Here is a 15,958-nt window from a genome sequence, read left to right on the forward strand (position 1 = left end):
ACCACCACCACCACCACCCGCCTCCTCCCTCCCTCCTCCTCCTCCTCCACTCACTTCACTCACTCTTTCACTCGCTCTCTCCGCCGGCCTTCTCATGTTTGCCCTTTTCCATTCATTTAGATGTGAGGTTTAACAGGTAGTCTGCTGAACGTATACTGTATGGACTAAACGTGCTGAACTCAATGAAAATAGGCAGTTGGGTCCTTTCTACTCTTCTTTACGGCAAACTCGTCTACATGCATTTATAGTTTTTGATTTGTGCACAGGGAACATCAGAAGCACGCAATGGTCCAGAATGAACTTTATTGCTGATGTGGCATACAAGCATTCTGATAACTGGGAGGAATTTAAACTAAAGTCAGCAAAGGCTGGATTTCTACCTGATCTGCTTGTTAAATGTTCAGTGCCAACAATAGTAAATGTTAATTAGGGTACACACAGACCAAATTTGCGCATTTTCTCTCCCTTGCAATCAAAGTCTCCAAGTCATACATTTTTGAATGTATCTAAAATATTATCCTTAGCCAGTGCAGACAATTATAAGAAATTAATAGATACCCGACACAAATGGAGAAGCAAATTATTGTGTTGAGTGTGTATATAATATCAACATGACTCCCAAATCCTCCTCGACATCAAAAAAAATAACCAAAAGAAAAGTTTGTCACAGCAATGTAGTTATTAGGAACGGTGAGAGTTAGCCTAGCTTCTTCTATTTATTCTTACACAAATATGCTTTCTTCTTCTTCCAACAGTCTGGATGCCTAGTGGCACCATACCGCCTTTCACGGGTCACCAACAGACATCATGATGTGTGCGGTGTGCTTTGTTGCTCATCTGGAGTACACTATAAGAGTAGTAAGAAAAGACATGCCGATTGTTTGCTCATCAAATCTGGGGTCGCTTATAGTTTAAAAATCAATAAAGGTGTTAAAAATGGGATGAAGGGTTAAGAATCAAATTCTAATGGATGAAGACGCGTGTGCTAAAATTTTTATTTATTATATTATTATTATTAAAAAAATATATTAGTTGCAAAATCATAAAAATAATAAAAACAAAAAGATTTGTTATTGCTATCATTTACTCTAACTCAACTATTACTGACGGACTAGCCAAAATCCCTTGCTTGCTAAATTAGCGCTAGCATGGATGCTAACATTCAGAGTTGTGTGTGTGTGCAGTACTTGTACTAACACTTCTAAAATGTAAGATGTCATTTACTTTGAGATTTTGTTGTTACAATGTAGAAAAGTTATTGTGGCATTAAGCACATAACACTTTAGCCTCCGATTATGCTTGAAATTTAATCCCTATGTATTCATATGCATCACAGTGGCTGTCAAATATACCTCAGCACTGGAGGGTGAAACCTGGAGGGGAAAAATGCCCAATTATTCCTTACTGATACTTTCCCAGCAACTGTTTTAAAGGGTTCATATATTCACATTGTTATTTAGATCAGATTTGGGCCTTGCAGCGTGGAGTCTTGCAATAAGCAGGGGACAAACCTGGAGCTTTTTTTTTTAATCGACGAAAAAATACTAGCAGTAATGCAGTACAGTTCCAAATGACTACAAAGCAGAATAATAATAGTGTCCATCCATCCATCCATCCATCCATTGTCTTAACCGCTTGTCCTCACAAGGGTCGGGGGGAGGGTCGCGCTGGAGCCTATCCCAGCTGGCTTCGGGCAGTATGCGGGGTACACCCTGAACTGGTTGCCAGCTAATTGCAATAATAGTGTGTGAGTGCAAATAATTATGTATCACCAAATATAATTTTGGGGGCCAAAAAACTGAAATAGTATTTGATTACTATATTGAAAGTGTTCGGGGTTAGCAACATTTTGAGTTTACAAACAAATAATTTGCCCAGCAGTGTAGGAAGACATCATTACGTGGAAAAAGAAGGCTCACTCAGCTAGCATCGAACTTACCAGGTATCGATCGGTATTGGGCCGATACACGGCCTTATTACAAAGTATTACTCACGACGGCAGCTATCAACCAGTCGCTTGTGGTCGTTTTACGATCAGGAACGTGTCTGACAGATGCCCATTAAGAATGTATTTATTTTAAATTTATTTGATTATTTGTGTTTGATTTAAAAAAAAAAAAAGCATTTTATGAACAAATGGAAAAATATATAAATTTGCCATTAATTTAATGCAATTTTAACAATAAATGCTGAATGGGATATATAGGTCTGTTTTTAAAAATTATCTGTCATTGTCTTTTGGGAAATTTGATATATCAAAAGTACTGGTCTGGTGGTATCGGTACTTGGTATTTGTATCAGCGACTACTCAATAGTTGAGTACTCGCACCGGTATGGGTCTAAAAAGTGGTATCAAACATCCCTAAAAGTAACATCACTTGTTGCAGTGTCACTTTTAAAAAGGTCCTTAAATCTTCAAAGACTACACATACGCACAATACAATGACAAAGAATGAGTCATCCATCCAACATCAACTAAAAAGAGTGTTTTCTTGAACCTCCACATTCGATGGCATGACGGTGGAGCATTTGTGAGCGTTTGCCACTTCCAATCTATCGCACATGGAAAAGAAAACAGAGCAGAGGAGAGGAAAAAAAAAAGTGTTCCTATCCAAATAGCTCCGTTATCTGTGTGGACCATTTGCGCCTAATTTCCTCAGCTTCTGTTGAAGTGAGAGCTCCACAGAGTGCGCCATTAATGTTTCATGGCCACTGTCCCTTAATATGGCCCGGCGCTGAGGAAGACGGATAGTCGCACATTAGTTACTAGACTAACTTTCTCTTGGCACACTGCATTATTCAGCGAGCGATCTATTAAAAGTCACCATCAACTTGAAACTCCTTAACCATGCTCTTTTAGGTACTCGCCACTGCCTGACCATCTCTTTTCTGGACCCTGGACCACCACCGGACGTGCGTGGCGTTCTCTGAATCCCGCCACAGTGTAATTGTTTTGCTTTCTGCTGTCAGCCATTATCCTAATTCACACAAAGGGGGAGGCAAGAGAGGGTGGAGGAGAGGGGGCGGAGGGGGGGCCCTCCTTCCACTGGCTCCGGCGGAAAGTAGGGCCCCGAGGCCAAGTGTGCTCTGAGGAGGCTGGGAAAAGCGAGAGACAACAGTGAGCGTATGTGTGTGTGCGTGATCCCGGGTGAGAAAGAAACAGAAAGAGACGGGCCAAGCGAGCAGAGGAGCATGTGCGAAAGAGAGAGAGAGAGAGAGAGAGAAAGCACTCAAAGCGCCCTCGCTCCTGCAACCATCACAATGCTCTGACGTGACTCTATATGTGTGTTTTCAGTTTGCTTGCTTGCCGTCAAAAATGTCTTCGTAACATCTCGCACTGCCGACTAAAGCAACTGTCATATTCAAACACTGTATAAGACTTTAGGAGTTTGTTTACACAATGATGACCTAGAAAAATGAGTTAGTTTCATACACAAATGGCAAAAGTTGTTGAAACCACCGGAAAAACAAAACAAATCTGAAAACAGTGTAGTAAGCATGCCAGGCCAGTGGGTGGCAGTGTCATGTAGAAACAATATGCACACAAGCATATTATGGAATTAGGAATCATAGAGGGATTATCGTGAACCCAGAACACCCTGTAAGTATTTTGACTCCGCTCGTTACAGTAGTAAAGTGAAAATGTACACTTTGCTAGAAAAGCCTCATAATCATAAAGTCAAAATAATCGCTTTTGGTTGTGATGTGCACAAAACAAACGTGTGCTGCAACATTACTTTGAAAGATTTTTTTTTCTTGATGATGTTTTATATCTATGGCCCATAAGTGTTTTTGTAGAAAAAAATGTTTTCCCCAATATTATTTTATTATTTATTTACCATTTCCACCATGATTTACATGTTTATCAACATTTTTTTTATTTCGAAAAAATTTTCTCCCCAAAGCATTGTAGTGGCTATACGCGTATTTTCGCTATTGGCGGGCCAACTTGGTCTTTATCCCCCACCACTAGTGTGGGTCGACTGTTCAATAAAGTGAATGAAGTACATTTTACGAGAGTGGCAAAATTAGCACATTAGTATGTCTGTATTCCCTCCAAAATTTGTCTAACGCAAGACAATTACTATTTATAGTTATCAACAACGATTAGTAGGCCTCTGTCTGTGCACTTGAATTTGAGGGTATTTAGCTTGCAGCCTTTTTCTTTCGTTCAGCTGCACTGAAAAACACGCTTTCATTAGCATGTTTTGCCGTCTGAAATAAATGTATCAAAAATTCTTAAGATCCTAAAACCTATTATGTTAACATAAATACAAGACAACAGCAATCATCAATCCGAGTCTGAGATGAGCTTTTATTTTCCCTTTAATATAAAAATGAGGAGCTGTCTGGGGATTTCCTGTCAGCTGACTATACTCATATCAAGCCTTTTATTATCAGGGGATTAGGAGGATTGTTTCCTGTAGCCAATTTGGCAGATTTTCGAACAACCCGCCCGGTGTGTGTTTACCTTGGCCCGCATGGGACTTTGACGGCTGACATTGAAGACTGTATGAAGAAAAGCTACGTGAGGGGTGACTTCCTCAAGTATTTTTTTTTGTACTTGAGTCATTTCTTATGTGTATGGAATCGGAATCATAGTTCTCACTGATGTAGCTTTAGAATAAACCATGAAAGCAGTTTGTCAGCTCACTTTTGTAGGCCTATGTACGCTTATAGTCAATGGACACTTCATTAGGTACACCTAATGCAATCCGGTGCAAAAGTTGTATTAAAAGCCTGCCTTTACAGATATAATAGTGTGCACCTGAATTGGACCATACTGAAAGGCTTTCATAATATTGTGGTTATTTTATTTAGCAAATTTGGAGAGGCTAAAAATGTTAGAAGCAATTCACAGTTTGATGAAGTGCAGTTCTCTTTACACTCCATAAGTCCCATTCATTCTTTTTTCTAGTACACTACAGAAATTACAACATTATATTTCCTTTTAGGCAAGTGTGACACGGTCTGATCCAAACAATGCTGGTCACTCTCTGAACTGATTATTTTGTTTGTAAAAACAGAATTGAAGTATACTGGTTCTTTTACAATCTGTGAAGGTCACATAATTTTTTTCCACCAAATAACAACACACGAGAACATCTTTTTTACAGATAAGACGCTGAATTACAGCCTCCAAAACAGTGTCGTCATCACTACGCTAGAGGCAGCAGGAGCTTAAGAATCAACGTTTTCACTGTTTTGCCTTTTAAAAGGATGCCTTTTGATCGCACTCGTACAAAATTGAAGATATGATATGATTTCTGGCCATCCAACATCAATGAACATTATAAAAGTTGAAAAGTTGACGGGTTCGGGCCACAAGTATTTTGGATAATGATGTCTCACAACAGGTTGAATCATTGGACAGGCGTAGACAGACAATGAAGAGTTCCTTTACCTTGAATCGGGGTATTTGGTGAGGGTGGCCAGGCTGCTGGTGTACATGTGGCCGCCCACGTCGATGTGCACGGGCGCGTTGGCTTTGGTGAGCTGCGCCGGCAGAGGGATGCCCTGGGTGGCCAGGGGGGAGACCGGGGACCGGGTCAGAGAGAGCCGCGACATGCTTCGCCCCTCCTGGAAGCAAGTGTACAAAAAAGCCATTGGAGGAGGAGGAAGGAGAAGAGGGGGGGTAAATAAAGGAATGGTGGAGGAAGAGTGATCCTACAGTGGGCCAAAAAAATCAAGACGATATCCTTCCTGATCAGGCGGCTTCCATGACTGCCTGGTCGCGTCGCCCTCGCCTGCGTATTACTACACCGCGGCGCCTCTAATTAAGTATGTTTGCATCTTTCGGCTCAGCACCGCGGGCGGGGATAGGAGGAGGATGCTTATTAGAGAGACAGACAGACAGATAGACAAGAGAGAGTGAGAGAGCGAGAACGAGGGAGAGGGAGGGATGCTAGGTGTCAGCCTCTAGGGGAATAAAACAAACTGCTGCTGCAATATTCTAATTAAAGGTCGCATTATGGGAGAGATGTGATGCACCCAGACACACCAGGGTGGGAGTGAGAGGGGAGGGGGTCTCCACTTGCACACTTACGCAAAAAAAAAATAATAATAGAATGATCACATCCATGTTCAGGAGCAATATCGGAAAGGGAACAAATGAACTGCTGTATTAGGTGCACCGAGTGACGGTTGTTAAAAAGGAGGCGTTGAAGTGGCAGGTTGATGCCACCAGCAAGCCACCAAGACTCCAAATTAAAAACAATATAGCATGCATGCTTTTGGCAAATTAACACAAATCCCTTTCAAAAATGTAATTACGCTCTGATCATTAAACAGGTTCACTCACAGAAGCAGCTTGTTTGGTTAAATGTTAGCCGTGTTTTAAATTAAGTGTATCTACATTAACATTTTACATGGCAATCACAGAAATACTTATTTTTTTGTTCAGTATATAAATACTGTTCCTGATGGGCTTTTAAATACTTTAACTTGTTTGTTAGTCCCGCTACTGCTTGCTAAATAGTGATCCATCCAATGCATGCAGTAGGTTTCTGACATTTTTTTTGTGAGTTCTAAATATGGTAAGGAGGACTTGACATGTCCAGGGCTCCTTTACGTTGATTTGTTAAGAGCTTGAGTTGACCAAACAGTGAGCCTAATGTTGAAATATGTCAGTGACTGCTATTTAACAGTACAATAAGGATATTTAAAATATATAATTGCAAAGTGTTGCTTTCATAAACAATTATAGCTCACTTCTTCTATGTCTTGGTGTATGGACCAGCTCAGTGGACGATGACGTAAGGTCTGGTGTCAAAACTTAGGAGTTTGTTCTGCCAAAGTGAACTTGTAACAAAAGGGATCACGTGTGTTAAAAGGTCACATGGTTTGTGGTCACTTTATAATGGCTGACATATTTCTTCCCTGCAGTCTTAAAGGCACATTTATGGGGGGGGGGGGGGGGATTAAGAGCACATACTGATATGATTGAATTTTACTCATCACACAACATACAAAAAAAAAAAAAAAAAAACAGAAAAAAAACAAGGGAGAACAATGATGATGACATGTCAAATGATCAATACTGAGCTCTCCCAAAAAAAAAAAATAATAATTTTACTCATCACTTAATCAACATTAGCTTGCTGTTGGACAATGCGGATGTTCTAATCTTAAAAGTCTTTAGTGAATGGTTTTTTTGGTAGTTTTTTTTATTTTATTCCCAGGGTGGTGGCCGCCTCACTTGGAGTATCATGTTGCTCTAATACGATTACATGAGGATGCGATTACGTTCCAAATCCCGGGAAAAGGAGATTTGAGAAATTGTGGGGTAGGGGGTGGGGTTAAAATACCGTACTACTACCTCTTTCTAAACAATAACACAGTATACTTAACCTCTGCATCAAAATAAAAACACAAATGAATGAATTGAACCTTAAAGCACTTACTGTTCCCAAATGCTGAGGGCTCGCCACACAATTTTGAGGGGTGTCATGCTATAATGTTCTGTGACTGATAATAATCAAGCTGGCACACATTAATGGGGGAAAAGGGGCAATGTTAGGGCAATACATGACGTAGTGAGTTGGAGTCCCCAACTTTGGGGGGGGGAAACCCTGCCTTAAAAGAGCTAGAATAAAGCACATTTCATCACAATCCCCCGTAGCAGCAGCATGCACACAAGCCGAAAATTCGAAATGTTCAACATGGCGTCTTAATATTATTAACATTACTAGTAGTATTCCCTGTGTGACGTTACCACGCCGGTTTGAAAGACGATCCTACGGTAGCACAAAACACAGCGCACGTCGTTAGCGTCGTATTTACCGTTTCAAACATGGTAGGCAGACAGCGAGTCCAGATGAGAGTCCGGTGGGTGAAAAGACACCAAAAAAAAAAAAAAAAGCTAAAATATTTGCTCGTCGGTCCAGGTCGAAGAGACGGGAGGAAAAACACACAAATCTTGCGGGCAAACCGCGCACGTACGCAAAAGTGTGATGCGTTCACGGCTGCCTCGACCCTGGCTTGTCAAGCAAGCATGCGTCCGAAGCCAGCCAGAAAGAAAGATAGAAAGAAAGAAAGAAGCGCACACAGGAGGCGTCCTTGCTTACCTTGAACATCGATGAGATGAGCTTTCTTCCTTCCGTTCTTCCTTCCCCCTCGTCCTATTCCTCCTCCTCCTTTAAATTAAAGTATTCCCGTTGTTTATTGGGAGTAGAAGAATAATCCCGAAGAAGAAGAAAAGAAGGAGAAAGGGATGATGATGACGAAGAAGATGATGAAGGAGAAGAATGTGGCTCCGGGCTGCCCGAGCGCCTCTGGGCCAGGGATTAGGCTACAATTAGCTCAACTCCTCTCTCTCGCCAAGGCAATTTTCTCAGGGAAAGAAAAGCGTGATATAAACCCCCTCCTTCTCTTCTCCTCTCTCTTTCTCTTCACCTCCTCCCCTCAGAGCCGAAAAATTACGCCTGCACAGATAGCAACTTCTCTTATATGTTTGTGTGCGCGTGCACGTGTGTGTTTTTCCCGAAAAGGGGAATTAAAAAAAAAAAAGAGTTTCGCTCAAAGTTTAAACAACAAAAGGAGGGAACACGGATTTTAAATATGTACTAATAGTCCCAGAGGCGAGTTGGCGCTAAAGGCGTTCAAGCTCCATCTCCAAAGTTCAAAGTCAGACAGTCAGCCATGTTTCTGCTGTGCGCCAATCAAAAGCCGATATAGAACTTGTTGATAAAGTCAACCATACAGTTCAGCATCCGAGAATTCCTCCTCTTTCCTCTCCAGCTCTTCGCCTCAATGTCTGGAGCGGATGATGGTGATGATGTGGTTGTTGTTGCAAAGAGGCACGCACACAAACACACTCGCACACACACACACACACACACACACACACACTCACTCACTCACTTCCCTCAGGCCATTCAAATCAAATGACGTCCACGGACGTGCATGCACGCCGCAGCAGAAAGCAGCCCTCACAGGCCGCCCGCAGCCAAATGCGCCATTTCAATTATAGCGCAGGGGCTTAGATGGAGATATCTGGCCACAACACACACACGTACACACGCGTACACTTGCACACACACACTCATCACTCATGCTCAAAATGAAAGCAGACAGCCTCCAGACTTTTGCAAAATGGGATTCACAAGCTGATTATTGTTATTTTTGCATATGTGTGTGACACAATGGAAGTGAATCATGCGTGAAGCGTTTTGTAAAAAAAAAAAAAAAAAAAGTTTGGAGTCAGTCAAGGTGCTCCATTATTTATTTATTCGTATGTTAGTTTATTTGCGGGTAAATAAGTGTGAATAATTGATGCAGCATCGAGCCCAGTAATTACTTGCGACTACCAGCATCCAAAGAGAGGAATTACGTTTCTTGATATTTGGCGCCAACCAGTGCAAGAAGTGGGTACTACATTCCGTTATTACCTATTGATCATAACGATCAATAGGCCTATGTTTAATTGCCGGAGAGTTATTATAAAACAAGAAAATAGGTTTTTTTTTTTGTTTTGTTTTTTAAATAAATCTTTGTCACAACAATAACAACACCACTAATAGAGTGGGGGTCATTTATCCCCTGCTGGCTGCTGAATTTGTTAAGTTTATTATAATTTTTTCGCTATTTAGCGGTCTCCATTTTTTCATTCACACAAAAATCATTTAAAAAAATAAAAGTTAGAAAATATGCATTTTGAGATATGTCCTCCAAAATTCTGCTCTCGTGTAGAGTACAGTAGGCCTATAGCCAAAAGTAACTGGATCTGGTGATTACAGTTATTATTTTTATAATCAGACCATGAAAAGTAAATATATATATTTTTTAAATGGAATGTGCACATTCAGATATTGACCAACAATTGCATTTCAACCAGAACAATTGTGAATTAAATCTTTAGAAAAACGGACTTAAAGGAAGGTCAATTCAAGCACAGGAAATGGTCTTAAATAAATTTAATTAACTTTTTTTTTTTTTTTTTTTTACACTTAATACAGCACAGCACAGGCTCAGCTGTTTTTGCCACGATTTATGTAAATTACTCACTGAAAACTTTGTCTGTGTGGTACCGTGGTCACCAGTGCTAGCACTGGATTGGTGAAACAGAGTCATGTGACAGAGGCCACCTTTTGCCGGTGGGTCTGGCACGCATCCCCTGCGATAAATAGGTTTGACGTAAGAGCCAAGAACCATATTAAGTTTATAGTCCTAGCAAGTCTAGCAATTTAGCAAATGAACAAATTAGGAAGAGGGTACAACGGAGATGACTCTTTTCTGATCTGTGACCTCATAATCACCTTTTGTGATTTCCCTTTAAAGCAAAAATAAAGGACTTGGCATCACCGTTCCAATACTTTTGAAGGGGAGTGTACCGGGAGGTAGGTAATCTGGCCACTGTGCAATTTCCATCCATCTTAATGGACTGACACTTTCTTGTGCAAGTTTTTCAAGAGGTAATAGAGTGATAACACTGGCGATATTTGACAGCAGGACTGCTGGGAGTGTGGGAACGCGTCTCTCCTCCAAGCGGGCCAAGTCTTGGTAATTAGACCCCAGTGCGCCCCACAAAGCCCCCTCATCCAAAAACCCCTGGCACAGATTTGTTGTTTCCAGAGGTACGAACTGGAGGGATATGGTGGGGTTGGGGAGGGGGAGAGCTGGCTTTTTTTTTTCTCATTAAAAGGAAACAAGCCTGGAGTTAGTTCAATTACATGTGGCGGGCCTATGCAGGGATGTTGTAAATTTAAAGATTTAAATAGCTTACAAAGTGGCTTGGGGCCCCATCAGTTAATTTCCTTAATTTATGGATTTTAGCTGCGCCGTGTCAATGTGAAGTAGGTCACGCTGACAACTTGTGTGCGCCTCACAACAGCAGGTGCATGGGTGGTTGGGGGGGGGTGTGTCCAATCGGATTATTGATCACTAATAAGCTTTTAAGACAACATTCCGCATCATTTCCAGTGTTCGTAAATCAAGAGAATTTGATGCAGCGCCTTCCATTTGCATTCATGAAGTCAATGAATGAATGCATGGCCCTATATAAAAAATAATACCTTTGCCTCCAGGCCTGAAAAGCAGGTGCTGTTAATGTGGCCTATAGTCTCGTTAAGGACATTAATGCATCTCGCTCCGTCGCGCATGCCCTTTTTTAAAGATGTGATGACGTCATAGAGCGTCTCAAAAATTCATAACTATTTACTAGAAATGGCAATGCGTAGAAAGCAGTGTGCAAAAGTCATGGTTTCCAGGTCAGTAACAGGAAAGATCGTTAGTAATGATATCTAACGAGATTCAATTCCATTCAGATTGAAGTGTGCCGGGTTAGCGCATTGTGCTTTTTGTGCATTTGTTTATACTTAACTATAGTAATAAATAGTATTAGAAATATATTTTTGACAAATAAAATGGCTCATCAAGTGCCGTTTAACCCTTTGCAGGCAAAACACAAACTTGTGTCCTTTTGCAGCATTTTGATTTCCTTATTAGAAATGCGTGGCCACATAAAACCACTTTGTATCCCAACGGGCATTCTTAAATTTGATATATTTATGTGCACTGTCTACAAAACAGCAGCTCACTTTGAAGACTAACTCACTCTTTGGCAAGTATTACCATTGCCATATAGTATTTTGTGTGGTTCGAATTCAATTAATATTTCTGACACTGTACAGTGAGGTTCTCTTTTGACAAATTATAAATGGAAAAGAGCTAGTGGTCCTAACTTTTTGAGTTTAAATTGAAATGGATATTGTCATGGTCACTGTCAGAAAAGCACAAGTTTGTATCTCAAAATTGGTTGAGTCACCCCCTTAAAAAAATAAAAATACAAATAAAAATGAGTTACCTTTTTTAAATAATATTTTTATTCACAACAACATACAAAGACACACAAAAATTACTGCTTTTTTTGGGGGGGTGATCCGATTCTAAATTTAAAAAATCATCCAATTTGGAGATACAGTGTGTGCTTTGAATTGAACTACAGAAAAATAAATTACAGTCGTACCTTGGAGTAAGTATTTACGGAAGTAGTCACGGTAATTACAACAGCGCGATAATCTCTTTCCTAAATCCACAGTGGTTTGTCGCACTTTCTGTTTTTCTTTGCTGCCACTGGCAATGTTGTGTGTCTTTGGGCCAATGGCGAAGAAAATTGTCATGGAAAAATCGAAATGCACTCGCGAATGTATGTAGCGCCTCCGTGAGTATTCACCTGCTCTGACTGAAAATGAGCAGTGCCTTGTCTCGACTATTGTGACGTGAGTATTCGGCATCGGTCGGCTTCCCGTTCAAGGTACATTCGGCTTTGCTTGGGTGTTCAGACTCGGAGATAGAAGTCAAACTCAGAGGCATTTTTTTCCTCAGATTTTTTTGGGGTCGAAGTCCGATTTGTACGAGTTCCGAGACGTTCGAACTCCGAGGTTCCACTGTACATTCAATTCAACAAATTAATGGGGTGGGGGTTGTGTATTAAAATTAAGTTGTTTTTTTTGTGGCTTGAAAACACCTAATGTGGTACAATATTATTGTTTTATGAAGTTTCCGTGGCCCTTTGAAATGCTCAGTATAGTACAAAAACGATTTTTATAAATAATTAGAAATAACGCTTCAAACTGTCTTAAAAGTTGAAAAGTTTGTCCAAACTTACCTCACTGATGCTTTGGGGGGATAATGCCCGTATTTAACAATATGAATGGACTAAAAACGCCACTTAGTCACCAAATGCCGCCATCTTACGTTGCCACTTGCTAAAGCTCACCTAACTTGAACAAATTTATTCTCTGCGCATCTACATAATACAACATGTAGCATATTTGAGAGATGTGTACATGTACTACACAACAAGAGCTGGCTCTATATATATGCATATGAAGAGGAATATTTACATGACACGCTCTTTTTGAGCTGCGTTCCCATTGGTGATGCTATGCAAATGTCCATGTTTTCCATTACCTTTGATGGGAACGTCGCCCCTGCCAACATGGCCGCCACGTGTCCGTGCATTTGTCAGATCACTATCAAATTTGAACCACCAACACTAGACAAATGGACACAAATGTAAACAGTAAGTGAACGGGCATTTTCATCACTTTGCAGTTTTTGAAAAAAAAAAGTTAAAGCATTTATTGATTTATTTTGATGACTAACATTAGCCAGATCGAACAATACCTTCATTTCCAGCCTTGGGTAAGAGCAGCACGAAACCAGAATGTCTCTCAAGCATTTGCCATCAGACGAGCACTCCCCTCTGGCCATGTGGAGAAAGTTGGAGAAGAACATTGAGAACTTGCATTTATTATGATTTTCTTTGTGGAGTTTTAAGTGAACGTGTGCGCTTGGTGGAGCCCGGCTGCTTCTGCTCTTGCAGCCATTTGACATTCTGCTTGATGTCGGGATGTGTGCGTGTGCGTGCGTGCAGCGACACTTATTGTTAGTCACCTCTGAGGAGTAGCGGGGTAAAAAGGTGTCACTTTATTAATAGGCCAGGTGTGTGTGTGTGTGTTTGTGTGTGCGTTTGAGGGAGTTTTCTTACAATGTACATAAATCCGCATTGCCTCAAGTTGCTCCAAGTTGGCAATTATGGTTCCAAAAAAGCACAAAGAGACTATTTCCCTGGGAGAGGTGCTGTTTTGAGGCAGGTAGAATTGCAATGACCCTGGCGCTGTCATTTTTAGGTGCTTCGGGTCTACTCTGAATAGGATGGGTTTGACTGAGATCGTTTATTGACAGTTGCGGGAATGCTGAGTCGGCGTAACCTGCAACTGTCTTTGTTTGTGTGATAGAATATTATTTTTAGGTATAAAATATCTGTATGTGCATAATTTTAAAAACATAAAATTAGATCATATATATATATATATATATTTATATGATCTAATATTAAACTGTATGACAGTACTGCGTGGTCCTGATGACCTTTCTCTAGGTCAGTCACCTCATATCGCATGTCATTCACAATAAATAATTGACTTTTGATTAATATCACTTCACAAATAAAGCCAGCATAGAGGGTGGGCTGAGAAAAGAATTGATTCTCATCACTTACTTTAAAAAGTTCTCCTTTTTTTTTCAGTAAACGTATGATACACAGCACAAGCAAGTTTGATATGAGAAGTAGTTTTAAATGAATTTGGCCAAATATTATATTCGGTAAAAACAAAACAATACAAGTGACCACAGGGCAGTGGCAAAATCTCTAACCTTCTGCGCAAGTAAATGACAGACTCCACCGGCTATTTCTGGTGAACTTCTTAATGTTTTTCAACTTTATTAGATGAATACAAAAATAATATAACATATCAGAAATTTTGAAGGGAAAGTCAAGCCCAAAATGTTCTTTACAATATGTTCTATGTGGCGCCATAAGTCTAAACACAGTATTCTAAATAATACTGCGTGACACTTTTTGTTTGTTTTTTAAACTACGAACTAATTGTGGAGTATGAATTTAGAAGCTAAATCCACCTGCTTTTATCCATCTCAGGGGCGGCCATTTTGCCACTTGCTGAAAATGACAGTTGCTCAGGGCTCAGCTTGCAAACATCACATGACCAAACCCATAAAGGGTTTGGGGATAGGGGATCCGTGATTGGTCGTTACTGAGCCCTTAAAGCGCCGTGATGTCATTTTAAGCCGACAACAAGTGGCAAAAATGGCCTGTTGGGAGTAAATTCACTCAAATATGGGGAGCCAGAAATGCGAGGCAGACTAGCATACTAAGTACTAACATACCAGCATGTTAATTGTAGCCATGAATTTCCGTCAGATAAATGAAAAAAAAAAGCAGCAAAGTCCGCTTGCCGCTGATATTTGGTTTGCAGTCACGACGTGAACGGCGCCATGTCGCCAATCACATCTGCTATGCATCACATAGCATCCTCTCATCCACCCCGCCCCCTCCCTCCGCTCTGCACGCCTGGGGGGGCAGCACCCACAGTCCTCATTAGAGTGCATGTGTCATGATGACATCAAGTCGCAACCTTGACTTATGCTTTATATTTGCACTTATCCATCACCGCGCTGTCATGGCGACAGTCGCAAAGAAACACACACACACTTTGTCTGCAAAGGTTTGAGGGGGACCTGCCTGGAACGGGGCCCCCCTCGAGGGCCCTTCTCTGGCACGGGAGACAAACTGGAGCCCGCCATGCTTTTGTTGTGCTCTGATGTGTCTTCTGCTTTGTCAACAGCAAGGGCCGCCGCACTGACACCATGGAAGCCCACGCAGCGCCTCGGGGGGGCCAGGGAGGAGGGAGAAACGCAGGGATGGTTTCGGTGGGTCACTGTGTAAAAAAAAAAAAAAAAAAAAAAAAAAGAATAAATAAAAAGGGTGGCAAGCGGGGGTGGGGAAAGAGGAGGGGCTGGCGTAGGGTGCCAGCTTATAGTGTGGCCAGGACCCTAAGGCTGAATGGAAAGTGCTCTGTGCAGCACATAGCGACCCGGGCTGCCGGCTGATGACATTTTATGGTCATAACATGAAATCCCAGCAAGTTCTTCTGGGGGAAATCCAGTTTTTCACAGTAGTGGGACTTTCACATGTCAGATTCATGTTTTTTAGGGGTGAAAAGTGGTGGGCTTTTGATGTTAACATCATGGTAAATAGGAAAAATGCAGTACCACTATTCACAAACTCATAAAAATTTTGTAGATCCTGCCTAACACCCCAAAAAATGGCCTGCTTCTAACGTGCCATGTTAGTAGAGGAGTAGCTAGCGTCTAGCAAGCTTGAAATCAAACAGTAGCCTCATTGAAGATTCCAGAAGATCTGACAGGTAGACGAGGGTCCATGTGAGTTAAAGATGATGTCGAGAAAGGTCTGGAATGGATAGTTCTTGGGAGTGTTGGAAGTCAAGATAAAGTAAAGAGCCTTTTGAGACATGTATCACAAAACCGTCGAAAACGCCATAAAATGATGAGTGGGAAAGTAGTAATTGGTAGTCATCTAGGCAATGATCCATTACCTCATTCACTGACTGACAAGTGTATTTCCTTAACAAAG

The 15,958-nt window shown here is 41.1% G+C and overlaps 1 protein-coding gene across 6 annotated transcripts in view; it reads right to left on the reverse strand.

The window, feature by feature from the left end:
- kctd15b (potassium channel tetramerization domain containing 15b) overlaps window positions 1-15,958 on the reverse strand; it is a 36,929-nt gene that overhangs the window by 19,578 nt on the left and 1,393 nt on the right. For 2 of the 6 annotated variants that reach the window (XM_077564524.1, XM_077564525.1), the window contains 4 exons: window positions 15,047-15,242; window positions 13,129-13,207; window positions 12,913-12,997; window positions 5,405-5,580 (listed from right to left, as the gene is read on the reverse strand). In XM_077564524.1, coding sequence (XP_077420650.1) covers window positions 5,405-5,580; window positions 12,913-12,963 — 227 coding nt within the window. In that variant the 5' untranslated portion in view covers window positions 12,964-12,997; window positions 13,129-13,207; window positions 15,047-15,242. The other 4 variants (XM_077564529.1, XM_077564527.1, XM_077564528.1 and 1 more) reach the window with 4 other exon arrangements.

This window comes from Vanacampus margaritifer, chromosome 4 (genome assembly GCF_051991255.1).
Source record: "Vanacampus margaritifer isolate UIUO_Vmar chromosome 4, RoL_Vmar_1.0, whole genome shotgun sequence".
NCBI classification, from domain to species: Eukaryota; Metazoa; Chordata; class Actinopteri; order Syngnathiformes; family Syngnathidae; genus Vanacampus; species Vanacampus margaritifer.